Source organism: Antedon bifida, chromosome 8 (genome assembly GCF_963402885.1).
Source record: "Antedon bifida chromosome 8, ecAntBifi1.1, whole genome shotgun sequence".
Taxonomy (NCBI): domain Eukaryota; kingdom Metazoa; phylum Echinodermata; class Crinoidea; order Comatulida; family Antedonidae; genus Antedon; species Antedon bifida.
Window position 1 is genome coordinate 14,331,417 of NC_136233.1, and position 27,535 is coordinate 14,358,951.

The following is a 27,535-nucleotide window of genomic DNA, read 5'->3' on the forward strand; positions in this document are numbered from 1 at the left end:
CCATTTATTTTTATAAATGATTTTGTAGAAGTGAATAACTTTATTAAAACTAGAAAATGGCATATTGAAAGTGACATTTATTCATCTTTTTTTTCTCAAAGATTTATAGTGAGTGACTAGTATCTTTTTTAAATTATTGTTTTTGTATTGACTCTTCTTTACGCCCTCTATAATAATAAGTTTAGAAGAAACTTGAGTTGTAGATCGAGTGCTGGTGGGGAAGACTTTTGAAATCACAAGAAATTGTATTCGTAGGTATAGGCCTAGGCCTATGTCTTTAAAAATAGTATTGTTATGAAGTTCAATCTCAATTCAATGTCGGAGTATTCGGGCCTCCTAGCTATATTAGGTTTTAGCTAGCTATTTGGCTACTAGGCCTAGGCCTAGCCTAGCCTAGCTAGCTAGACCATCTTTACTCCTACCATGCCATGGACCATGACTATTATTAATTAGGCTAAATAACCCAACCTACTAAGGGGTCTACTAAGTTCTAAGCTAATCTGGTACTATACTTAGTTAGCCTCTAACCATACCTAGCCCAGGTAGCATAGGCCTATATAGGCTATTTTTTTATATTTGCATATATAATTTACTATTCATTTTACATTTCAGACACATTTTCTTTACATTGGCGTTGTAGGCCTATTATTACAATTCTTAATCAAAACTGGTAAGTCATAATATAATAATTTACAAATTAACTAGGAATTACTAAATAAAGTAGTATACATTTATTCCTTTGAATAAATTTAACATTTGCCATGCCAAGTAGATCTTTGTCATTGATTGGAGGAAATCAAGAATTTACACTTACACTTAAAGACACCTTCCCTACGTTTTTTAGATCTATTTTAAGATCACAAACTATATTTAATGTAAAAATAATACTATATGGTCCTATTGCGATAACTTTTTTCGTCTTTAAATGGTTAAAAATGTGAAAAATAAGTTGATTCTAATAATTATAGCGGCTCGCTATAAATCCCAAAATGCATTGCGCTCGGATTGATATTTCTGTTTTTCTTCTGTAATTCACCCACTTTTCGATCGATCGTGAGGCCAAAAAAAATGGAAGACTCCTAACTTTTCAGCGAAAATACCAGGTTTTCCCCAATTTGTATCAACGGAGTCTGGCAAAAATAGAAAGACAATTAATGCAGCAACTATACAACGTCAGGCTAGGTATATAGCTAGCGTACGATGTTCGTACGTTACCGATGTTTACCAGCTAGACCTACAAAAGTAAGCCTAAACCGTCCACGAGAGGTCAGTCGCCGCGAGCTACTTAGGTAGTGCATTGTTTCTCACTTTGTATCATAATTTACCATAAAACGTACATTTAAGACAAGGAATGACCTGGTTTAATGTTTTTAAAGTAATATATATGTTACTGTATTATTTTTACAAAACGTCACAAATTGTAGGGAAGGTGTCTTTGATGATGGAAATAGTTTAGGCTAGTGCCTATTAGATTCCATTTCTAGCCGAAAATAGTTGTCAAGTCTAGACTTAAAGATGTTCACTGAAGAGGCTTGTATTACATATTCAGGCAGAGAATTCCAGTGATGTATGACTCTGATGGTAAAAAAGTTGACCCTGCACATAAGATTTCCTCTAAGTTTTGGACGATATAGTTTTAAGCTGTGTCCCCTGGTTCTGATGTTGTGAGACAATTTAAATAAATCTTTTGGGTCAATATCCTCAAAGCCTTTCAACATTTTGAAAGCTTAGCTTCAAACAAATCTCCTCTTAGTCTTCTTGTCTCTAATGGTTGAAAATCAAGATATTCTAGCCTTTTTTCATATGGTAGATCACTTATTGACTTGAACATCTTTGTAGCTCTTCTCTGCACCTTCTCCAAGATTTCTTTGTCTTTGTTATAGTAAGGAGACCAGGACTGTATACAGTATTCGATATGTGGACGGATGTATGCCTTGTACATGACCTGAAAACTTTCTTTGTCAATATTTTTGAATGTTCTTTTGACAGTTCTCATACTATTCGTCGCTCTAGCTGCTGCTGCAGCACACTGTCGGCTTGGCTTGCAGTCAATTTAGTTTAGATATATTTTTGTTATATAAAACAAATATTGAATGTTTATAATCTGTGCAATAGAACTGTACAAATATTTTCATTGGGGACTGATGAAATGTTTAATTTTCACCTCATGAACATATTTATACTATTGCACTCATAAACCTTCATTATTTGTATCCATATAATATACAGTGGATAGATTTAGTATAATCTTGATTTGCTCCTGTTGTTTAACAACAAACATTGTCTGTTTATTTGGTTGCAGTTGGATCAGAAGAGGTTGTATTTGGAAGTAGCGTATATGAATTTGATGGTACTGGTTCATATTCAAGAGACCAGATTGACTCCTACTGTAGTACTACTAAGTTTTCCTTGATCCTCAACATTCTGACACAAGATGAGGTGCAGTTTGTCACCAACAACCTTCCTGACGACACTATCATAGACTTGTCAAACGAGTCTGGAGAATGGAAGTGGAGACGCCTCAACAAGAAGCTCTCAGATACTTACTCAAGTAAGAAAAAATGTTGTTGCGGCCCGGTCGCACTTCAAATTTGCTGTGATTTTTATAGACCCTACAGTACATACAAAAAAAAAGTGTACTTCTGTATTGTATGTAAAAGAGAAATTTTTTAGAACAACAAAATATCACATTATAGCTACGAACAAATTAAGAAACTTTAATGATAAATACCAACATGAGTTTTCAGGCTATATAAAGTTTCTGCAAAATTCTTAGTATTCTCTCTAACAATGTTGGGCCAAATTTCCGCTTTTGAAGGGTCTTTTTTAAGCAAAGGTATACATCTTCCGAGGTTTTTATACTTTGAGTAGCCATATAAATTAAAAGAGTTCTTGTTAACTATTTTTTCTGGGTATTTTTCAGACTGGGCAAAAAATCATCCAAACAGTGATAACAAGTGTGCAAAAATTAAAAATGGAAAGTTTGTGTCAATTTCTTGTAACAAAAAATTCAATTGGGCTTGTAAAAGAAGTAAGTGTGTTTAACAAAGTTTCTGTGCCTAGAATAAATCAAACAAACTTGGTGTAAGGTCTAACACTACACATATGTTCCTAATAAGTCCAATTTGTATTAAACTACTGTGGAGTAGCTTTGCGTCGGGGAGTTGAGTAATTGGTCAGATGTTTTGCCCTACTCTGACGTAATTTTGTACTTCATACTAAGTATATTTGAGAATACTTGTGAAAAAATTCGCAAGTAATTCTCGGGTGGGACTCGAACCCACGACCTCCAGATCACTATCCTGGCGTTCATACCTCTAGACCACCAAGCTTGCGTTGATGGCTAGTGGTTAGATTCGAGCCCAAGTAAGCAGCGGGTACTGCACCAACAGGGTTATAATTGTATTAAACTACTGTGGAGTAGCTTTGCATCAGGGAGTTAAGTAATTGGTCAGATGTTTTGCCCTACTCCCCTGTGTAATTTTGTACAAAACATCTGACCATTTTCTCAATTCCCTGACGCAAAAGCAAAGTATTCTCAAATGTACTTAGTATGAAGTACAAAATTACGTAGGGCAAAACATCTGACCAATTAAGTCCAATTTGGCTACTCATTTGTGTTCCTAAGCACAAGTTATTCCAGGTGGCTCACTTTGGATCTTGACCTTGAAGGCCAGTTACAGTTGTAAAGCCATGTGAATGTGTCCTCAAGAGTTATTACTGTAGTAGTAAAATGACGTAATTAAGTTTGTGTTACATTGACAACTAAGGCAATACAGTCAACTCTCCCAATAATACCGGACACCGTTGGGCTTGCTAAATATGTCCGGTTTACCATAAATTCTGGTATTCAGAATGTGTTTTTAATTTTTAAAATGAATTTGGGACCTTTTGGACTTCAAGAAAAGTTTAGTTTTGGGAAAGTTTCCGGTTTTCAGAAAGTCCGGTATTGGGAGAATTGACTGTATCTGGCCCTACTACATACATGTTCTGGCACAGAATTAGTACCACAACCTTTGGTGTGTCTATTACCTTTATTAATGGATTTATACTAAATTTATGTTTGTTGTGCTATGCCCACCTGGGCCATAACTTAATTTACTATAGGCTACCATACTTACCTGTTTGTAGAGTATCTTTGACTGAGGCATTATTTAATTTGTATAACTATTTATTATGAGCTGTCTATACTAAATTTATAAGAGATACTTTGTTGGTTCAGTTGAATTAGCTTAATGAATTGATGAGAATAAAAGAATTGCATTAACATGTGCATACAGTTTAAGTGATTTGACCAGAACATTTGGCAATGTTTTTTTTTTCCAATTAATAAAAAGATGATGTACAAAAACAGAATGATGTCCAGTGAAAAGTTTAAATTCTATTATATTTTATGTTTTAGCACGTTGCCCTGAAAACTGGAAGCTTGAAGGTGATGTTTGCAGGCATTACTTTAATTACAGTGGTTCTTGGGCCGAGCAGAATGAATACTGTCAGAGGGAAGGAGCTACTTTACCCATCCTAAAGGCATCAACAGATTTCGAAAGCCTGCGTGCCTCTGTCGCAAACTCTGATAAACACAGAATGTTCTTGGGGTACTCAGATAAAGGACATGAAGGTATATTTACCGAAATAACTTGCAATGGAGAGAAACAGACAACTTCTTTGGACGGTGAGTGTCTAAAAACTAAAACAAACATATGAAGCAATTAATTTTTTTATATTACCACGAAGCAACATTACTCCATGATATTACATAAAGCATTTGTATTCGTTCTGTGTGAATTTATTGTATAGTCAGATGCTCACATCATTATGACACTTGTGAATAAATAGCTAGCTTGTCTTGACAAGTTAGTGAAACAGTGTGGTGATGTGAGACTTTTTGTTGTCTTGGTCAATTTGTTCGGTTTATTAGGCTTTTTCCTGGTTTATTCAACAATAACACTTTCTTTCTTTTTACACTTGTTTAAACAGTGCATAGAGACTATTTGTATTTTGCCCTATACAAATTTAAAACCATTAACAATTTGCATAATATAACTCAACAACTCTAGAAATTGTCAACAGTGTGGTACCTTTTAAATTATAATATTATTTGTGCAAAACAATTTCATCTGGATTCAATGTAGTAAAAGATAAAGGTCAATAAAATATAAACCAAAGATTTGTCTGGCTAACCAGCTAGACTTTGTCAGCTGGTCTGCTTTTAAGTCTAGCTTGATGAAACTGTTTCAACGTAAGTTTATTATCGGTTTATGTTTGAATCAACATTACTAATTATGATAATATTGTTTTTTGTGTACGGTGATAGAAATCTGGAAACAGCCTGAGCCTAACAACGATGGAACTGGAGAAAATTGTGTTGAAATTACTTCTTCGTCTTTAAATGATCGGAAATGTAACACAAACTATGATGTTATCGCTGCTTGTCAAAAAGGTAAGAAAATTCAATATCCAATTTATTCATCAAAGTAACAAAATAACTGTGGCACAGTGTGCTGGGCGTTGGATTACTGATTGTGAGTTTGAATCCAACTCTCGCCACATTGCTTATCCTTAGGCAAAATGGTTTACTTACATTTGCATACATGTTGGATCTAAAAAATGACTGGGGTAATAATGTGAAGTGCTTAGATGTATTATGCAATAAGCACTGTATAAGAACGAATATTATTAATATAATGAGAAGGTACATTTTTAGAAACCATACATAGCTATTCTATCAAAACCTCATATCCCCAATGTTTTTCCTAAATTTGTTTTTTTGTGCCCAATATGTGCAAATAATGGCAACATTTTTATAGCAACAACCAATCAGAAAGTAGAGAATGTTGTGTTTTTGGACAAAACATGCACAAGGTTTTGATATCATAATCAGAGTTAATTCCAAGAAAAAAGTCACTGCAATCACGAAAAAATTCAAATTACATATTTAAAAATGTATTACACGCTATTCGTTTCAAATTTCACAATCAATTAAATACTCTGACTTTTATATTCCGCAGATGCTTGCCCAGAAAATTTTATGTACCTGGGTGACTCGTATTATCATTTGACAAGTTTGAAGCATAATTACATAAGTGGCAACAACATCTGTGAGGAGCTTGATTCCAGTATATTGGTCCTTGATTCAGAAGAAGAACTAGATTTTATACAACTTAGCGTATGGCTTGGGTACAACCAAATTAACGTTGATGGGTTCTTTGAAATGGCAGCTAAATATCATAAATGGATTGATGTAGAAGGTAGAATACTCTTACACTTTTGAGGACAATATTTTTATCAGTATGATTTGACTTCTATTTTTATATTCACTTAAATTTTATGGTACAATTTCATCAAGATCATTTTCATCTCTTTATTATTATTTATTGACCTTTTTAGAATTTGTCTTTATGTTTTAATGATGATGAATAAAGTTTGTTTGATTTGATTTGACACTCCTCTATCAGCATGTAAGTCCTGTTTCTGGTTTTTAGAGAGTTATCTCTGATACCATGCACATGATGGTGTTTTTTCTTCCTGTATCAAAATAAAATAAAACATCAATCATATCATTGTCAATATTGTCATTATATGATTAATTCAGCAATATTTTTCTTCATAGACTCTCTGAATAAATTAATTGGTACCCCCGAAGAAAACGAGTGTACTGAAAATTGTAATGCTGTAAAATTTAACTACCCATTCTCTTGGGAAATTAAAAATGCTGAGGAAGACCTGAACGTTATTTGTGAAAGAGGTATGTCAATAGACAAAAGCATAGGCATATATAGGTGCGTCCCTTACATTTTGAAAATTGTGATGCCAAAATAGAACTTTAGGTTGTTGAGTTCCGCAGTTTTTATGCCCCGCTGTATTTCAAAATATAGACCCGCCACTGCCAAGTTATTAGTTGAATGGGGATAATATTTTCATGGGTTGAAATATCTTTTCCATTCAATGCAAAGTTTACTAATAATTGTAGTGCATAGACTTTGTAAAGGAATATTTTAGTAAACAATACAACAGATTGATACATAAATAAAACAATGTATAAAACAAGTGCCTTGAGCACCTTTGGTGGTGAAGTGCGCTCTAGAAATATGTATTATTATTAAACGATTGAAACAGTGTTTGCACAAATCAAGATATCAGTATCGTTTTGGGTTCTGATGTCGATTCACAACAAAAATTATTTGTAAAGGTTCATAGTATAGGTCATCTAGGTTTTCAAAGAAGCATTTTATAGTCATTACTTCCAATTGTAAATAAATAAATATTTTATTACAGGCAGCATTGTCACTGAAACGTTGCATTCAACTTCAGAAATATATGGTGAGTTGCCATAATAACACTCTAGATCAATGTATTTGGTTTGGTTTGACAGTAAAGCATCTATACTTAGGGACATGGCAAAACCATTCCTTATAGTACCATATCCCTCTCTTCATATACCCCTTTCACACCAAAACTTTGGACTGATCTCCGGAGACACTCCAGGGTTTATGATCATTCAAAACGTCGAGAAACTCCGGAGATACCCCTTTCACACCAACCTAGCAACACCAGGGTTTATAAAGTAAAATTGTAAATATCGCCCTCTATTTTGTTTGTTTACTTAGCGCCGATCATTAGAATTTACAATATTTTTGATTTAATAATTATTTACAAAAGTCTCAGAAGTCTTATAATGTTTTATTGATACTACTTATTATTTTTTAGACTCGCTATATATTTTGTACAAATATTTAAAGTATTTTGAAATAAAACTAAAGCAATGAGTGATTGTGTGAGTGACCTTGTGACCTAAAGCTCCAGAGTTTGATGTTGGTACTGCTGTACCTTTCACACCAAAACACTGTGTCTCCGTAGTTTTGCTTTTGGTGTGAAAGGGGTAATACACAGCATGCAGGTTCCACTTTGGCAAGACGGTGGTACAGACTGTGCCTTCTGCCAGTTCACTTTCAATTTATTTTGCCATAATATTTAAAATTATAACAATTGTTAGTGGGGGTCGCCATAAGAGCAATGCTCATTTTCCGGGTCACTGTCTGTTGATAAGACAATTAACAACAGGAAAACTAGATTAGACTAGACTAGATATTCAATACAGAACAAGAATTAGTGAGTACAGTATGTTCAATTCCTTGCCAGTGTGCCATACCCCTGCAAAGTGACCATCAAACAATTAAACTCTGTCTACACTATCAAACTAGAAAACAAGTGTGATGTGCCCAAATATGGTAGTTATTTGCCCAAATATGGAAGTGATATGACATCATCACGTCCATATATGGGCATATCACTTTTTTTGTCATATAAAGTTTGAAAGTGTAGACCGAGTAGACACTTGGGATTGTATAGTTTGTATTAAATTGACAACATTTATCTCCTTTTCCAGATCGTCCTATTGATTTTGTTGTATATACAGCATTTCCTATAGCTTCATCATCAAGTCATTTAGGTATACGGTTAGTATACTTTGGGAGTGATACTACATCAGAAATGTACATTGGATCTTCACTATCTTTGGCAACATACAGTACAGAAGGAGCTGAGATACTGCCATCAGCTACAACTGGAGAGAACTCGGACCTTCCTGATGCAATAAAAATAACCATGATTAATGAGAACCACAAAAAGATGTACTTGGATACTGATGATATTTCCTTGCGGATTGGGGAATATTACGGCCGTGTGGAAGTTGGCAGCGGACAGATGCAAAATCATATTGTAATACTGAAAGAAGGTTGTAAGTAAAAAGATGAAAAAAACAACAATTTTGATAATAGCCGGTTGACATGCATTATGTAACGGTAGAAGCTTTGGTCCCCACTTGGTCGCAATGCTTGGAAGTACAGTATTTTGATATGATTGATCATTCAAATGTTTGCTTGCGATTGGTCACTTGTGTTGTGCCTATGCGTTATAAGTGGGAACCAAGCCTTCGTCTACACCCTCTGATTAATAATGGAACGATCCATTTGATAATCTGAGTTTTCTAGTTCCATTCTGGAAAACTCAGATCTTGATATCTGAGTTTACTAGATCTAGAAAAGTCAGATATCTGAGTTTTCTAGATCTTAAAAACTCAGATATCCGAGTTTTCTAGATCTGAGTTTTCTAGACACCCTATAAAACTTTCTGTGACAACAAAATGTGATGATGTCATATCAATACCATATTTAAGCATATCACTACCATATTTGGGCACATCACACTTAAAACTAAACTAGTTTGATAGTGCAGACAGAGCATTAATTTCTGAAATGTATAGAGAGTCTGGTATCGTTTATTTAATTTTTCATTCTAATTAGCTGAAATAAAAGTTGAGCCATCTCGGAGATCTGTAACCATTGGTCTTGGAGAAACTGTTACACTGACTGTAAATGCACCCTCTGCTACAAATCTTCGTTGGCGACATAACAACATGTTTGTGTACGGTGAAGGAATGCATGATACCAAAACATTGACCATTTCAAATGCTCGACTTGAAGATGAGGGAGTGTACGAGTGTTATTATCAAGGTCAACGACATTTAGGAAAACATACATTTATGTACTTATATGTCACAGGTATGCGACCAAGGATTTGCTTATTGTTCTTTATACTAGATGACACACTGGGAGATGATACAATAAGTGGAGTGTGACAGTGGTTATTTGTGAACTAGTACATGGGATACGCGTTAATACGATGTATTGGTTCTTTAAAGTGCACACATGCATGTTGCGGTTTATAGTCCTTATCTGGGAAGACTTGTTCTACCACCAGAACCATGGAGTGAGTGAGCTTCGAAACCTTTCCACTGTCTTAACCGCTCGGCCAACCACTCACAAGGTTATGTTTTCACCTGACTTGTTTGTTTATCTGTACAATATCTGGATGAATCTACAGCCACACGAAACAATCATATCAGTTGTTTCCCTAATATAAAAATATTTTACTTTAAAATTATTCCTGTCTTTACAGAATGTCCAACTTCTTATTGTGGGATCCCGTCCTGTGCTCTTAATTGTCCAGTTTGTTACAATGGTGGACGTTGTCATGCCAGATCTTGCACTTGTGTCTGTCCACCTGGATTTCGTGGTACATTCTGCGAAGAAGGTAAGTTACTGTTAAAGACCCCTTCCCTGCAATTTTGGACGTTTTTTGGAAAATAATACATATATATCACTTTAAAAACATTAAATCCATGTCATTCCTTGTCTTAAATGTACGTTTTATGGTAAATTATGATAAAAAGTGAGAAACAATGCACTACCTAAGTAGCTCGCGACGTTCGACCTCTCGTGGACGGTCTTAGGCCTAGCCTAGCTAGGCTTAGTTTTGTAGGCCTAGCTGGTAAACATCGGTAACGTACGAACATCGTACGCTAGCTATATACCTAGCCTGACGTTGTATAGTTGCTGCATTAATTGTCTTTCTATTTTTGCCAGACTCCGTTGATACAAATTGGGGAAAACCCGGTATTTTCGCTGAAAAGTTAGGAGTCTTCCATTTTTTTTTGGCTACACGATCGATCAAAAAGTGGGCGAATTACAGGTGAAAAACAAAAATATCAATCCGCGCGCAATGCATTTTGGGATTTATAGCGGGCCGCTATAATTATTAGAATCGATGTGTTTTTTACATTTTTAACCGTTTAAAGACGAAAAAAGTTATCGCAATAGGACCATATAGTATTATTTTTACATTAAATATAGTTTGTGATCTTAAATTAGATCTAAAAAACGTAGGGAAGGGGGCTTTAAGCATGGCATAATATGTAATTAATTTAATTGGGCTCGAATCTCAACTCCAGCCATTAAATGCTAGCTCTGGTATTATACAGGCTAGTTATATTGTTTGGTTTCAAGTTAGCCATTTAAAATTATTTTGTAGTCATTCTCTTACTATATATATACTATCTACATTTCATTTCAGGTTTTGACACACTCAAACTCTATTGCACTGTTTTAAAAAATGTGTGCCCTAAATGATTATGCAATTGAAATAACAAGTTACACATGTATGCATTCAGTTCCTTTACACTTAAAACGATTCTGTAATGCATGGATTGGTTTTGCCCTAATGGCATATGCACATGCATATTATTCTGATTTTCAGTGTCTGTTTATTTTTTCCCATTCAGTCTTCTACTTTAAATCATAAATTGTGCTTCCTGTCTATTATAGGTGATAATGTCCACATGGGCAAATCCCTGGCACGCTCCCAAATTACCACATGAATAATGATGGTCTAAAGCAACATAGCACATCGCAACTTTTCTATATGTTCATTAATAATTTGTAATTTAAATTTCAGGATTAACTGATTGTTCTAAAATTGAGGATTGTTACAAATATTCATGTTCGTCTGAAGCATGTAGTGGTAGATTGTTTAGTTACACATCTCCAGTTGGAAACACTTGTGCAGCAGGATGGTCAGGTTATCAATGCCAAAAAGGTAAAAAATATTACATATGTAGTTAGCCCTCACCTTCCTTCCAGGTCAGTTTAAATGTAGTTTAAAACTGTACATTTCTGGTCATTTTGAGGCCCTAATGACACCAACCCCAGCATCACATCCTCTCCCAAAGCCGAAAAGACGCCATTTTGGCCGCTATATTGGATCTAAAGTTATGATAAATATGATGTCATAGACGTAAAAGCCTGTTTTACACTAAGCCATTAATTTCACATAGTAACAATCTTTTACACTTGCATATAGTGTATGTATGAAACGGTACATCTCTAATTTTGTGAAAATTATCAATACACTGTATACTTTATTTAACAGAATGCGAGTACCCATATTACGGAGCCAACTGTTTACAGAAGTGTCACTGTCCATCATCGTTCTGTCACGTTGCCATAGGATGCACCCCTGAAGCAGAATGCCATGATGGGTTTACAGGGAGTTCATGCTTAGGTATTTACAGAAAAAGATTATTCTTCGACAGTACATAAAATATCTGTTTAGTTACATCCTAGAAAGAAATGTTACTGTTATCATTCTGTGACAGCATTGCTGTATGCCCCTTTGAATGCCTTGATGGTTTTACAGTGTTCTCATGCTTAAAGCGTGGTTCCCACTAGCGATGCAACACAACGCAGAGACATGTTGATGCAAAGTGCTGTATTGCGTAATCACAAGTCGGAACCGACGACGCAACAGTGCTGCAAACATCGCATGATTTCACGCAGGCGGGGACAAATACAATTATTGGAAGGCCATTTCTTGCATTGGTATATTGTATTACGTTGCGTCAATAGTGGGAACCAAGCTTAAGTACAGTATTTAGAAAGAGATTATTCCATGTACAGTACATACAATAGTGATATCCTAAAAAGAAATGCCACTGAAACAAATTTGTATTTAGGGACTATATCACCTTTTGAAAACAATAAATTCTCCTTTTATCATATCAATTTGGATGGTTAGGTATTAAATTGGTTTTGTGTTTAAATTCACAATAGAATATGAATCTGAAATGGTTTGTCCTGCTGGTTATTTTGGTGATCAATGTCACAAAAAATGCCATTGCTTCGACCAAGACAACTGCAACAAGGCTAGTGGGGACTGTCAAACTGGATGTGAGATGGGCTGGGGAGGACAAGACTGTCAATTGGGTATGTGAAGCAGGTTGTTTTGGTTCTTAAATACTGCCTGAAATGAGGTTGCAGAAAATGTAGAGAAGCTGTAACATGCTTGCCTTCCAATACCAGGACTTAATCCTGACCTAGTGTCAGGGTTGTAACTCATGACACAACTCCACTCCCTAAGTCTGACATGTTTTTTAATTGGTTCTCTTGCTCAAATTTGCATTAACATTGTAGATGGAGCTTGTTGACAATCACAGGGTCCTGGGTTTAATACTGACCTAGTGCCAGGGTTGAAAACTCATGACTGAAGCCTGAAATAAGACTTAGTTTATAATCTAATTTTAAAAAAAGGAAGAAAAAAACATTTCTAAACAAACCTGATGTAAATGTTCCCTTGTGGTGGTTATGGAAATACAGTACACATATGCTTTACATATACAGTACAGTACACTATGTATTCTTTATTTTTTGAAAAAAAAACACTTTTTATAGCTTTGCCAGCCATATTTGATACACCCTGGATTGTGGATCGTTATCCAGACCGTGTCATCATTGAATGGAGAGACTGGACATATGGACATGACTTTGGTGTTGGACCGATTGTCAACTATAACATCTACCTCTGGAATTCTTTGCATCCAGATCGTGATGCAGCTCCAGCGTTGGTTGGTGTCACCAGTGGTAATACATGGGAAATCAAAGGTTTACAGGAGAAGTCAGAATATTCAATCATGGTTAAAGTTACTAGACGAGTTGATGGTTTTCTTGTTGTTGGCAAACCAAGTCCAATTCTCTCGATCATAGTGTTTGGTAAATTGAAATTATTAGATAATACAAGTAGAATTTGATAAAATATAGGGTTGCATGATATTGGTTTTCCGGCATAATGTTTTTCCCAAAAGATTTTCTCTAAAACTCTGTCAATACTATCAAACTAGTTTGACAAAAAATGTGATGTGCCCATATATGGACACTGTGATGTCATATCACTATCATATTTGTGCATGTTTCTACCATATTTGGGCACATCACAAGATGTACATGTAGAAAACTATTTTTCTCTTCTAGGTCAATGCTCACTTGGTTGGATGAGTTTTGAGAATCATTGTTTTCACATTAATAATGAAAGGATGTCTTGGAATGAGGCAGATGAATACTGTAAAGCAAGACAATCACATTTAGCTCATATCACATCCGTCGATATTAAAAGCTTTGTACTACACATGCTACAAGCCCAGAAAATGGAAGAGGCCAATCGGTTATTTGTTGGTATGAAAAAAGATGATGAGGACGCTTTATTCTGGATTGGATATGAATATACAATCCCTTTAATTGAACCATCTGATTTACCAGGTAGGTAAATACTTTAAAGATGGATACAGGTGCACCCCATTCAGACGAACCCTTATTTAGGGGCACCCCTATTATAAGGACACTTTACAGTGGAACAAACAAAGGGAAACTATAGCCAATCCCTTTGTATGTTCTCTCAAAATATTTACTTTTCGTAAGCTCTGTCTACAGTATCAAACTTTATGTGACAAAAAAAATGTGATGTTCCCATATATGGACATATCACTACCATATTTGGAAACATTACACTTTTTTGTCACATTAAATTTGATAGTGTAGACAGAGTTTTATTGTATGTTATTTATAGATTGGCATTACAACTATGCATCGGTGGACAAAGATTGTGTTTATGTAGATATTGAAGCCGATTTCTCCCTAGTAAACATCTCTTGTGAAGATCCCAGTTTAGGATGCCCAATCTGCCAGGAAGGTAATTTGTTAAATAAACATCTTATATAGTTGCGATATAGACTTGCAATCCAGTTAGGTTAAGAAAGACAAAAACGTCAATTTGGCATTTAGTAGATATCTTTTCTTTATTTTCGTTTACATTTCAATATTAATGTATACCGTTATCAGGAAATCCCTGTGTCCATCGTCTTGGAATTGAAGATGGAACTATACTAGATGAGCAGTTGATGGCATCAAGTGAATTTGGTGATCACTTTTCTGCTAAGTACGGTAGACTGAACTCAATAAGTGGTAGTGGAGCGTGGTGTAGTGGTGTGTTGGACAATAACCAATGGCTACAAGTTGATCTTGGTTCTTTAACAAAAGTGACTGGGGTGATAACCCAAGGTCGTATCCATACTACTTTCTCTCAGTGGGTTACATTCTTCAGCATTCATTACAGTTTTGATGGAAGTACATTCATAGGAATACTTGATGAAAGTGATAATGTTAAAGTAAGTTTTTCTATTTTTTAAGCCCTGGTTTACATACACTATCAAACTTTATGTGACAAAACAAATGTGGTGTGCACACGGACATGAGATGATGTCATATCACTACGATATTTGTGCATATCACACTTTTTAAATTTAGATTAATTTGAATACGGGTATTATTAAGTTTAGAAGGATAAATATATTCAACTAGAGTTATTTGGTAATACAACAACGTTTCACGACCTAACCCTAACCCATGTCATTAGACTGAATGATGGAATCAAGCCGTTTGGTCAGTGACCTTTGACAGGGTCAAGGAGCTATTAAAAAAACGTCTGGGGATTTTCTCCTTTTTTTTTATTATGGACAATAAAAAAAAGAGAATATCAGTATCAATATGAACAAATTTTACCTTTAAAATGTTTGTCAACACAGATGAGTTTTCATGCTAATAATTCTTATGATATGTATTAGGTTTTTACAGGAAATGTTGATAGAAGCAGTCTTGTAACCAATCTGTTTGATGTTCCTATATATGCACAGTTCATCCGCATTCAACCATTAGAGTGGAATTCTCACATTAGCATGCGGTTTGAGGTTCTTGGTTGTGTCGGTAGGTTTTGTTTTGTACATATTCATCATTCAGTCTTTTTCTGTGCATGTGTTTTGGCACACAGTCACACCGATACATACAGTAGCTTTTTATTTTCGTTTGTTATTTTCCAGATTTCACTGGTTCGGATCCACCTGGATGGGTTTTCAATAACAATTCCTACTATCGCTTTGATCCAACTCCTAGAACATGGAATGAATTAGAACAGTATTGTTCGGGAAACATGGCAATAATCAGCTCTATAGAAGAAAATGAGTTTATAATTCAATCATTCCACAAATTAGATATTCATGTGGAACACATTTCAATCGGATACCATCATAAAAACATTGAAAATGTTTTTGAATGGGTTGGAACCAATGAATGGAGTGAATTTGAAAGTATGTAGTAATTATACATAATTTATCCGTTAAGGTTTTAATTGTGCCTGTGAAATGTGCCACCAGTCTACTGGATGTACGTTCAGAGGGAGAACATTGATTGGTCGATTTGTATTTCAAATATGTTTGCTTTTATTTTTTTATATTTAGTTTATATATTTATGTTTATATATAGTAGAGAGGAGTGGCCAAGCATTTAAGGCAATGGCACTGAAAACAAATGTCTTTGCGACCATTGTGCTGGTGGTCTTCTCTGTCTTGTGTATATTTCTGGCTTGTGTGTACTTTAAAGAAATCAGTGCATCTTTTTCTTAAAGAGTATGGGTTACCCTGGTCCTTATATCCCCTGACGTTCATGGCAGTCACTGTGCTGTCGCTGTTGTGGCTGCCATAGAGGGCGTATAATCCAAATTTCCTCATATTAGGATAAAGATGTTAACAAACAAATAACAAAATACTGGTCATTGGCTATAAACTTATCTCAAAATATATTTTTTACCTTATATTCTGAACAATAGTAATTATTCTTTATTAAATTAGATTTTGGGTCTGATTTTGCATCTGATGACCGTTGTGTTGCACTGTCTATAGAAAATGGAAAATGGTTTACAGTGCCATGCAGTGCATCCCCTGGAGGAGTTGTCTGTGAAATACGTAAGCACTGTTTGTCAATTTTACACCGTGTTTCATAACTTATATTTTTTGTGCAATTATGTGTGTGTACATAATATATTATATTGTATATCTATTTATTATTGTACTAATAATTGTCAATCTTCAAGAAGAATTTCTGTTATTATTTTATGATGATGATGGACAAATAAAGCATTTCAGTATTCAGTATTGCGTCAGCAACTGTGACTGGAGGAGTAGGCTTAATTAGTTTATTTTAAAAATGTAAACAGTTCTCAAATCAAAGCATTGTTATTTTTACCCATTTTATGTTTAGATTATAAAGATGTTGAGCAAGATGGTCCTACCTTGACAGGTATAATAATTAGTATTATTACTTTTTCACAAATACAATATTGAATCAGATAATTTGACGCATGATTGGTATCAAATGTAAACAGCCTGTTCAAGTGTATTTTCACGTTTTCGTGGTTTCTAGCATTCACATATATGTGTGCTATTTTTTAATGGGTACTTGACCCACAATATGACATGACAAGCAAAAAATACTTTATTTTCTTTTGAAAACACATGGTATACTGCAAACCGAACTTTACTAGTGTTTTTTTCGCAATGCAAACCATTATTGCATACACTGTTTCCTACTCTATTTTTAGTCCAATAATGTCTGGATTTGCGAGAGTTACTATATCTATAGTCTTTTGTTTTAACAATAAAATTGATTTAATTTAATTCAGTTCCACTCTTTACAGAATGTAAAAATGGATATGACACACTGACAGATGATCCGTATGCTTGTTACAAAATTCATTCATCGGATGCAAATAAATGTAATGGGTCACACCTCGTCATGTTCGAGACGAAAACAGAATCTAATGATATTTTGGAAGCTACAAGATACTTAGATATTCAAGAGAGTGTATACATTGGGTTGTACTTTGTGAATGGTGTAGACCTAGTATGGGTAGATGGTAGGAAGCCAGACTTTGATTTGCCTTGGGCATCTGGTCAGCCAATAAGCCTTCAGCACGGTACCACTGAATGCGTTGTGATGGATGTTGATTTTGAATATGACTTGAGTATTGTAAACTGTAATGGTGATAATCAATTTATGTGTGAATACTATAGTATGTATCATTTATTGTTTATATTTTATTATGTTGATAAACAATTAATGTGATTGTTAATTATAGATAAAAACTCTTAATTGTGGAGATCTTTTTAGAGAGTTGGTGATGTTTTTAATGATGTAATGTAAATAGTTACTCACTTTGAACAAAAACCTGTAGAAAAAAAAATTGAAAAATACCATAATTTAAACGATAGGTCTAGGTTTAAAATTTCTATTGTTTATTACAAAATATAAACCTTTGCAACAACATTGATAGTAACCCCACTTATTTTTCGTCAGCAGTAAAACAGAATGGGTATAAAATAAGACTTTTTTAAAAGTACCTTCTTCAATATAACAGTAAAGTAAATTCATAATTTAATTTAATCAAACAGATTTACCGAAAATGAATGAAGCACCTATTGCAGAGTGGGTTGGATCAGAAGTGAATTTAAATTGGAAAGCTTGGAAGGAAACATATTTTTCTGGTTACGGCCCAGTAGAAAATTATCGAGTTATGATGCACCTGCCGTTAACGGCAGCATATGCAGTTGTTGCACAGACTACTGACACAACCATAAGGATCACAACTGTGGATCCAAATCTTTCACTTGTATTTGCAGTCAGTGCTGGAAAGAGGTTCAGCCCATCTGAAACAATCTACGGACCACTTTCTCCAGAAGCTGGTTTGTGGTTCAAATCCTTTTTCTTTTTTTTCCACAATATTTTGCAAAATACAGTAGTAAAAACCTGTTCCACCACCAGTTTTGAATAATGTTAAATGTTACCTGTATTATTCTTGGTCCTCAAGCTTAACTGGAAACTGAGGAAATTTGGATTAGGCCCTCCTCGAACCCACAGCAGCCAGAAGTCCAAGTTCTTTAACATGCACTATTAAGTACACAGGACCAACAGCTTTACATCCCATCTGAAGGACGAGGCAATGAGAGTAAATTAGTATGGTACAGATGCTAGTCTGATATTATCATTACACCATCACTCTCTGGTATATACAGCACCCGCTGCTATTCCTAGACAGTCTCCCATCCAGAATGCAACCAGGCCCAATGTTGAAAGAAACACATTATAACTGTTTGTTAATTGTTTACTTTTTAGAAAATGAAAAATGCACCTCAGTACCTCTTGGATTAGAAGATGGAACAGTTTCTACAGATCAACTCTCAGCTTCAAGTGCTTATAAAAATGACATGCATCGGTATGGGCCTGATCGAGGTCGATTAAACACAGAAGCTACCAACTCTCAATTTGGATCCTGGAGTTCACTTACAAAAGACTTAAACCAATGGATACAGGTTGACTTTGGAGCTATAGTAGAAGTAACTGGTGTGATTCTACAAGGACGTAGTGAATATAATCAGTGGGTGACATCATATGAAGTCCTTCACAGTCTTGATGGCATCAACTTCAACACAATTATCGACAATAACACTTGTGAAGTTATAGTAAGTTCAAGTAATGAATATTAAAATATACATTCAAGTATGGTCACGAACTCCTATTACATATGTTTCTGAGCAGTTGAAAATACTCTAGGAACTCCCTTGTGACATAAAAGTATACACAAAAAATCCACAAGGTTGTAGAAATAACTCAAAACAAAGCTTTAATTTCAATCAACTTCAACTTTCATCAATCCACTATACACTTTAAACAACTTCACAAAAACTTTACTATCCAAAATCCAACAACTCTACAATAGTTTTACATCCCTTATATACATTATGGTCATAACCTTCTAGATCATTCCTTACACTTATTCTATTGGATTACAGTTTCTATTAATAGTATACTTCTGGAATGTTCCTGATTGTTCTTACATTAATTACATTATTTCTTAATTCTAAACATACCCTTATTCTAGAATGTTCATATAGATATGCTATGTTACTGCATAGGTTAATTGGAATGGTAATTTATTACAGTATGAACTTCAATACAGGCGACTCTCCTAATACCGAACTCTCTGAAAACCAGGAATCTCCCAAAACCTTTTTACCATTAAAAACATATTTCAAATACTAGACTTTTCGGAAAACCAGACATATTTGGCCAGTATTCCCGGTATTCGGAGAGTTGAATGCATCTGGATGGCTTGAGTATAAGAAAGATATTTTTCTAGGCACCATAAAATAATTTTCTAAGAAAATGAATGTGTGTGGAGGGACAGATTGCAACAGCCGCACCTTGCTCAGAGCTGAGGTTAGAATAGTTGACAGCTTTATATGTGGCACTCACAGAAAAAGCCTTTACTGCAAAACCAGATTTTGTTGTTTAAGTTTTGACAGGTACAACTTTTGAATGGAGGTTTTTATCTGTGTCAGTTGATTTTTTAAAAAAAGTAAAAAAAATTTGAAAGTTTTTTAATTAATATTCTATGTTAATCTTGAGATTTGTTATTCTTGTTTATGTCGTTTTTATTCAAGTAATTTTATTTTTGTTAGATATTTCCTGGCAATGAAGATAAACATACTCATGTGACCAGTATGTTTCCTGCTTCTGTCAAAACTCAATTTATTCGTATTCATCCCATCGCTTGGCATAGTTATCTAAGTTTAAGATTTGAAGTTCTTGGTTGTAAAAGTATGTAATTTTCAGTTTGTTCTGCAATCCAACTGTAGTTTTGTTTTTTTTGCAGGCCCACTCACACCAGAGCAACACCTTGATATGTCAAATTGCACTATGTTTCTCACACTGAAACTACATAGGAAATAATTTAACTTGATAAAATTGTTCATCTTATGTCATTCAGAAATGTGCATGATTTGAAGACCAACAAATAGTGAACGATATCCTAAAGCTCTGTCTACACTATCAAACTTTATTTGACAAAAAAATGTGATGTGCCCATATATGAACATGATGATGTCATATCACTACCATATTTAAGCATATCACTACCATATTTGGGCACATTTTTTTGTCGCGTAAAGTTTGATAGTATAGCCAGAGCATAAGACTACGATACCTCATATAGTACTAGCAAATATATACCCACACCAGAGCAATTACTTCATCAGGGCTACTTAAAAACATTTCCGGTCATTCTCATACCTCATATTGTATTGTATGGATGTGTGCATTAGCACAAATTTGTGTAACGAATGAACATAAAAACACAGCCTACAGTAATAGGGAAAAAGTTGGGAATTTAGACACATTGGTTGCCATACTGGATCCAAGATGGCAGATGATTTTTGAAATGTATTTCAAACCTTCCCAGTCCAATTCCAGTCATTTTGATGCCCCCATGTGTATGGCTGTGTGCAGTAGAAATAATTTGTAATCCAAACAAATGTACAAACGCTTTGTCTACACTATCAAACTAGTTTGACGAAAAAAGTCTGATGTGCCCAAATATGGTATTGATATGCCCAAATATGGTAGTTATATATCATCATGTCCATATATGGGCACATCTCATTTTTTGTCACATAACATTTGATAGTGTAGACAGAGCTTTATAATAAGAATATAAACAGAATAATGAAGTCGCTCCGCTGAAGTTTATCACTAGTCTGTGACCAGACTCAGCAGTAGATTGACTGTCTTTGACTATCTATGCTGTTTTTTAAATTTTTTTTGGTATATTTTCTTTTGCAATAGACAAGTGTATGCCTAACCCATGTTACAATTCTGGTGTGTGTACGTTGATAGAAGATGATTTTCTCTGCAAATGTACTAGTGCGTTTGAAGGTGAAAGATGTGTAACACCAGGTAAGATGGCAATATACAAAGGTGACCTTTCAATTTTTTTTTAGACCAAGCAGGGAACCATGTTTAGGCACTTAAGAGGGGCATATAGGTTTGCCTAGCCTCTATCCTGGAACTCAGCCATGCTGTTTTCAGGCGTAACGGCTATGAGCACTCACTGGCTAAACCCAGGGTCCTGGAGCTCAGGGCCTCTGAGCAGTGCTCAGAGTAACAGTCACTAAAATAGGGTTCCTAAACCAGGGGCCTCAGGCCTCTGCGTTTCTGTTTCCGGCCACAAATATACAAAGTAAGTATAATGTCAATACCAATTAATATATACAGTCTGTTTTCTCCCTCAGCTCCCTTATGTACAAGAGAATGGTGAGGCTAACTCGCTATAATGTGAACAAAGTATATATTTACTACGATATCCACACCTGTATAGCCTTCCAACCCAGGACATTCCCTTCCCACCTTACTGTATGTCATTTAAGTTTCTAAAATCATCAATATACCAGTTATGTTAAAAAGTTCCATTTGTAACTATTTTTTCTTAGTGGATCACTGTGCATCTAACCCATGTCAGAATTCAGGGGTATGTAACCCTATAGATGGGGGTTTTACCTGCTCTTGTGTAGCTGGATTCACAGGCGGTATATGCGAGACGACAAGTAAGTATGCAAAACTGTAATGTGGGTATTTTTGTGCAGCAAAGGCTCTGTCTTTATTTGTTTTAAATGATTATCACACGCTGAAGATGGTTTTAAATATATGCATTTGTATCTGAATTTTATATAATAATAAGTTTTTAACTCAACTTTTAACTGTCTTTTTCAAATTGTATTTTTTTATAAAATTGTAAAATATTTGATCGCCTTTATTTTATATAGTATATATAATAGTGTTTTTTTAATGTTTTGTATCATTTTTTTATTTTTTAAACATTTGTAATTCCATATATATTTTTTTGTAAATCAACAATTTCAGCCTTGAGGCTACATGTTTTTACTATATAAACCTGAATAAATAAATTATGTAAATGCTTTATTATTAAGATTAGATTATCAAAATGTTCATTTCAAAGATCAATTTCATATTTTTGTTTTGTATGCGATATCTGCAGTTTCAGGTGTAGATATATTAACTTAGTTGTGTTTTTAGGCATCCGTATTTAATGTTCCTATGTTGAGCTATATTTGAACCATCAAAAGAAGCATGCTCAAACCAGGGAGGTATGCTCAGACACTTAACACTAATCATAATGCTAATCCTAACACTAATCCCAACCCTAATCATAATCTCAATCCCAACCCTAATCCCAACACTAGTCCGAACACTAATCCCAACACTAATCCCAATCATAATCATAATCATAATTCTAAACAGCCATGAGCTTAAGAAACACTATTACTATTATGTAAATACTCCTGTCTTCATTTTGATGGTCTAAATATATGTTATGTTTGTTGTCCTTTTATTTACAGGTTTGTGTACAAATCCCCTTGGAGTAGAAGACCGTAGTATCACTGATGGCCAGATATCTGCTTCAAGCACATATAGTAATTATCATGGTCATAAAGGTAGATTAAACAGGAATAGCTGCTGGGCAGCAATACATGGTAACCACCAGTGGATTCAAGTTGATCTTGGAGTTCCTACGACAGTGTCTGGTGTGGCTACACAAGGCTATGGTGGGGATGTTTATTATCCTGAATGGATCGAAACCTACCATGTTCAGTACAGTAATGATGGAACCAATTTTGACCAAGTTAATGTTAATGGTGCTGCTATAGTAAGTTTTTTACATTTATTATTTTAATAAACAAAACAACTCGATAAAGAGTTTTGTGTGTAAACATACATGTTTCGGGAAGCATTTCCCATCAGTGTGAAGCTATATTGCATGGTGCTTTTATTTACACTCACTCGCACCGGTATTTAAATGAAGTTATTCATCGTGAAATTATGTTTGGTGAAAGACCTGCAGAACAGCATAGAAATAAATAGTACTGTATATTACAATATTTTTAATTTATAAATTTGTAATTTTGTTTTCAGATTTTTACCGCAAATTCTGATACAGACACTGTCATCCGAAATATGTTTCCTACGCCAGTGGATGCTCAATACATTCGTATTCAGCCACTAACATATCATGACTGGATTACTTTGAGGATGGAAATATATGGTTGTAAAGGTAAATACTGTACAATATATTCTCTAGTATAATCCCACCCCCATAGAACATGAAATTGAGCCGATTACGGGAAAAGCCTGATTGAGGAAAAAAATTATTGGTAAGCATTTCTTGTAAAAACTCATCAGAACTGGCTAGAAAAAGGCCTACAGATCAAAAGTCAATACTGGGACTATACCTGGAGATATGCATGTTTGTGAAATCAGACATAAAGTAGGGGTTGGGATTAGACCAGAAGTGGGATTATAGGTACCCGATGATTTATGTAACCGTTATTATCACACACAACATGTACAAAAGATGGTTTATTGTATGTTGCTCACTATATATACAGTAAAATAGGATCAAGCCTTCTGACACTCATCATGAGGCCTGCTTACTTTGTCATAACAAAGAACCAGAATAAAAACCACACAAACAGTAATTTGTACAATACTGTAAAAAAGTATGTTTCCATTTCGCCCTAAATTTTAGGGCTATATGAGAGCAGTAAAAATTTTAAGCTTAAAACACTGAGCGGCATATAGTTGTTAAAGACCGTAAACGATGGTATGACCTCTATTAAAGGATTCTCTTGACCTTTGTGTCAGACAGATGATGTTTATAAATACATGATAGATCCTGTATTCATTATAATAATGATATGGAATTACAGCGTTTGGGAAGTTTATATATGAGAGTACAGTGGAAATAATGAAAGAAAAGTGGGTAAGAACTGATGAATATGCAACAAGAAACATCCTGAAAGACGCACTTTCATTGTAACGATAAGTGTACGTTCCGTGGTTAAAAGCAACATTTTTTTCTCTGCGGTTTATAATTTGACTTTTGTATTAACGTTGTACGCTAATATTCTATGGGTTTGAACATAGCCCAAGGCTCTGACTGCTAAAAACTAATATATATACCACATATATATTAGAATAGCTTGTTGACATATAATATATATTAGAAAACAAATTTTATAAGGACTTCATTTGTGTTTCAGATTCAGTTAATCCATGTGACTCAGATCCCTGTCAGAATTCTGGTGTGTGTAGCCCAAGAGGTGCCGAGTATTTCTGTTTGTGTAGTAGTGGGTTTGAAGGGGATAGATGTGAAACGGAAGGTAAGTTTTTTAAGAAGATATTCCAAGCCCATTATTTTTAATATAGAATTGCTAACACAACTGACTAAAGCTCTGTCTACACTATCAAACTAGCTTGATAAAAAAAGTGTGACGTTCCCAAATATGATAGTGCTATTCTCACATATATGGGTACATCACTTTTTTTGTCAAAGTTTAATAGTGTAGACAAGGCTTTAGTATATTCAGAACACAGTCTGTTAAATAAATACCTTATGCTTTTGGAAAAGTGACATATTCAGGATTTTTTATATAAAAATTTTTACTTAAAAATAGGTAAAAATAAAGTGCTGAAACGAAGTAATTAATTTAATCAAATACAATGACAGTTTTTAAAATTAAACAATTTTCAAAATTTATATAATTATAGTGTTATTGATTTTATATTTTTACAGCAGAGTCAATGAACATGGAAAAGTCAAATTCTTCATATTGTGGTAACATTTTTAATATATTATACTGAATAATATGTGACACGAATTGTTTAGAAATATTAATAGAATAAATAATATTTTATTATGTAAATTGTCTCCAAATCCAATCCAAAAATTGAAAAAGATAAAACATTTTTTAGTGTAGAATAATATAAAGATAAAATGGTAATTAATTGAATTTAGGTTTAAATAAGCTCAGAAATTTACAGTCATGGTTGAGTGAGAGACCCACACTGATTATTTAGAAACTAAAACTTTTCTTTTTTTACTTCATCACAACAAAATTAATTGAATTTCAGAATGTTACGAAATGGAAAAAGGTGAGGATTACCGAGGCTCAAGAAGCACTACGATGTATGGTACAATGTGTCACAGATGGCCGGGATCAAGTAACCCGCATTTATTCAATCCAGAAAATTCTCCAAATGCAGGTCTGGGAGACCACAACTTTTGTCGTAACCCTGAATCAGATTATACAGTATGGTGTTATACATCTACAGATTCAGAGGTTTGGGAGTACTGTGATATTGGAACTGCAAGTGAACTGTGTCCTAGCGTTGAGGATGGTATGTATAAAGCTCTGTCTAGACTATCAAACTTTATGTGACAACAAAACGTGATGTGCCCATATATGGACATGATGATGTCATATCGCTACCATATTTGGGCATATCACTACCATATTTGGGCACATCACACGTTTTTTGTCAAACTTGTTTGATAGTGTAGTAAGAGCCTAATATCAATGAACTGTTCGAATATGAGATTTCAATTGTATACATAGAGTATTATACTCTGATGTCATGGTACCGCATCACATGCTTTGTTGCCATACGACTCAAGATTGTGGTTAATACCTTCATACATGGTCAATGCGTTCTGAAGCCATATCCAGATGTCTATTGATTTCGATACCTTTGCCTTGCCTAGTTAAATAACAAATTTAACTGAAATAGTAACACAAAACATGCACAAAACTCGTGTGTCAGTTCTCTGATATATCGATTACAGAAGTATTATAATTGAAATTATTAACTACAGTTACAGTAGCGAAACCAATACAAAGCTAGCTATGAATTGACGACAATCTTAGTTGCATAGCAACAATGTCATGTAATACTGTACTTAACATCAGCTTTGTTTTTACTCTATAAGATACAAAACTGTCTCATAATTGCAATTGAACATTTATCTTAATTTTCAAATTACAAGAAGGATGATGAAAAAAATGTCTATATATCTATAATGTGTCCAGTATCAGACAAATTGTGTATTACAGTGTCACATATGTATCATGTGACGTCTGTATCATATGCCGCATGTGATACATAAGTGACACTGGACTACAGAATTTGCCTATGATATTGGACATTAATGCCATACAGTACATTGGGTGCTTTCAGTATCAAATTCATTCATTCTCTAAACTTATAATATTTACCATGCAAAGATCACTATTTTATCTATAATACACTTTAAGCCTAGTCTAGACTATCAAACTGTTTTGACAAAAAAGTGTGAGTGCCCAAATATGGTAGTGTGGATATGACATCATCGTGTCCATATATAGGCACATCACATTTTGGTTGTCACATAAAGTTTGATAGTGTAGACAGAGCTTTAATATGTTAATTTTATGTGTTTTATTCCATAATGATTATGCAATACTTTAAGTAAGTGTTTATTATGTTACATGTACTTGTTTAAATGTTTTCCAATTTTCGGTCACCCCCCACATAATATATATGCTGTGTTTTGTGTCTTCTTATTCTCTGATAAATGTTGTATTATTCTTGTTAAGGGTAATAATTTGAAGTTTTTGTGGTATAATATATTGTTATATATGCATAACATTTTCTCTTATCCAATGGACAGACACTTATATGGTATGTTATATCAACTACGAAGAAAGTTATTTTTACATTTTTTTTTTATTAATAATGCTAATTTATGTTATTTTAACTAATTTTGTTTTTTCCACAGTTAATCATTTTTATTGTTAATTATGTTATCACCATCATTTCATTTTTAATCATTTCTCATTTCAGCTAACAGTACTAATATTTGGATGAAATATTTTAAATAAATTAACAAGTTGAGTTTATTACGTTGTCGTTTTTTTTTTATCTGATATAATTGTTTACATCAATTTCATCACAATAGAGAGCTTTTGATTTGGCCTAATTAGGTCATGTTGTCAACTTATCATGTGCATATGGGGATATATGTATGCTCCCCACCTCGACACAGTTTTGGTGGTTTCTAGGTCCAGGTGATTACTGACGACACAAGGATCGGCATAACCCAGCTTATTCCTAGTTTGTCGCAAATCGTAAGCTCTCTATTGACAATAATTTCACTCTTCCCTGATCTAACCAATCATAGACACACAGCCCAGGGTGGTCTAGGGGCTATACCATATCTCAATATGAAGTCAAGGCATATTGACTGCGAACTATCAAACTTTATGTGACAAAAATGTGATGCCCATATATGGACATGATGATGCCATATGAAT

The 27,535-nt window shown here is 34.3% G+C and overlaps 1 protein-coding gene across 1 annotated transcript; it reads left to right on the forward strand.

Moving 5' to 3' along the window:
- The first annotated feature begins 1,515 nt into the window (after window positions 1-1,515).
- Window positions 1,516-27,107, forward strand: LOC144850987 (uncharacterized). The gene is made up of 33 exons (XM_078708510.1): window positions 1,516-1,534; window positions 2,303-2,551; window positions 2,924-3,031; window positions 4,403-4,672; window positions 5,315-5,440; window positions 6,009-6,248; window positions 6,611-6,745; window positions 7,276-7,320; window positions 8,387-8,737; window positions 9,303-9,560; window positions 9,958-10,092; window positions 11,293-11,433; window positions 11,767-11,898; window positions 12,447-12,599; window positions 13,065-13,382; window positions 13,641-13,925; window positions 14,233-14,355; window positions 14,505-14,830; window positions 15,287-15,425; window positions 15,539-15,805; window positions 16,346-16,459; window positions 16,755-16,793; window positions 17,191-17,565; window positions 17,945-18,235; window positions 18,666-19,012; window positions 20,012-20,150; window positions 21,174-21,284; window positions 21,818-21,931; window positions 22,745-23,052; window positions 23,319-23,457; window positions 24,446-24,565; window positions 24,979-25,020; window positions 25,317-27,107. Exons 1-33 carry the CDS (start codon window positions 1,516-1,518, stop codon window positions 25,622-25,624), a joined length of 6,267 nt encoding a protein of 2,088 aa, XP_078564636.1. The 3' UTR covers window positions 25,625-27,107.
- The last annotated feature ends 428 nt before the right edge of the window (window positions 27,108-27,535 follow it).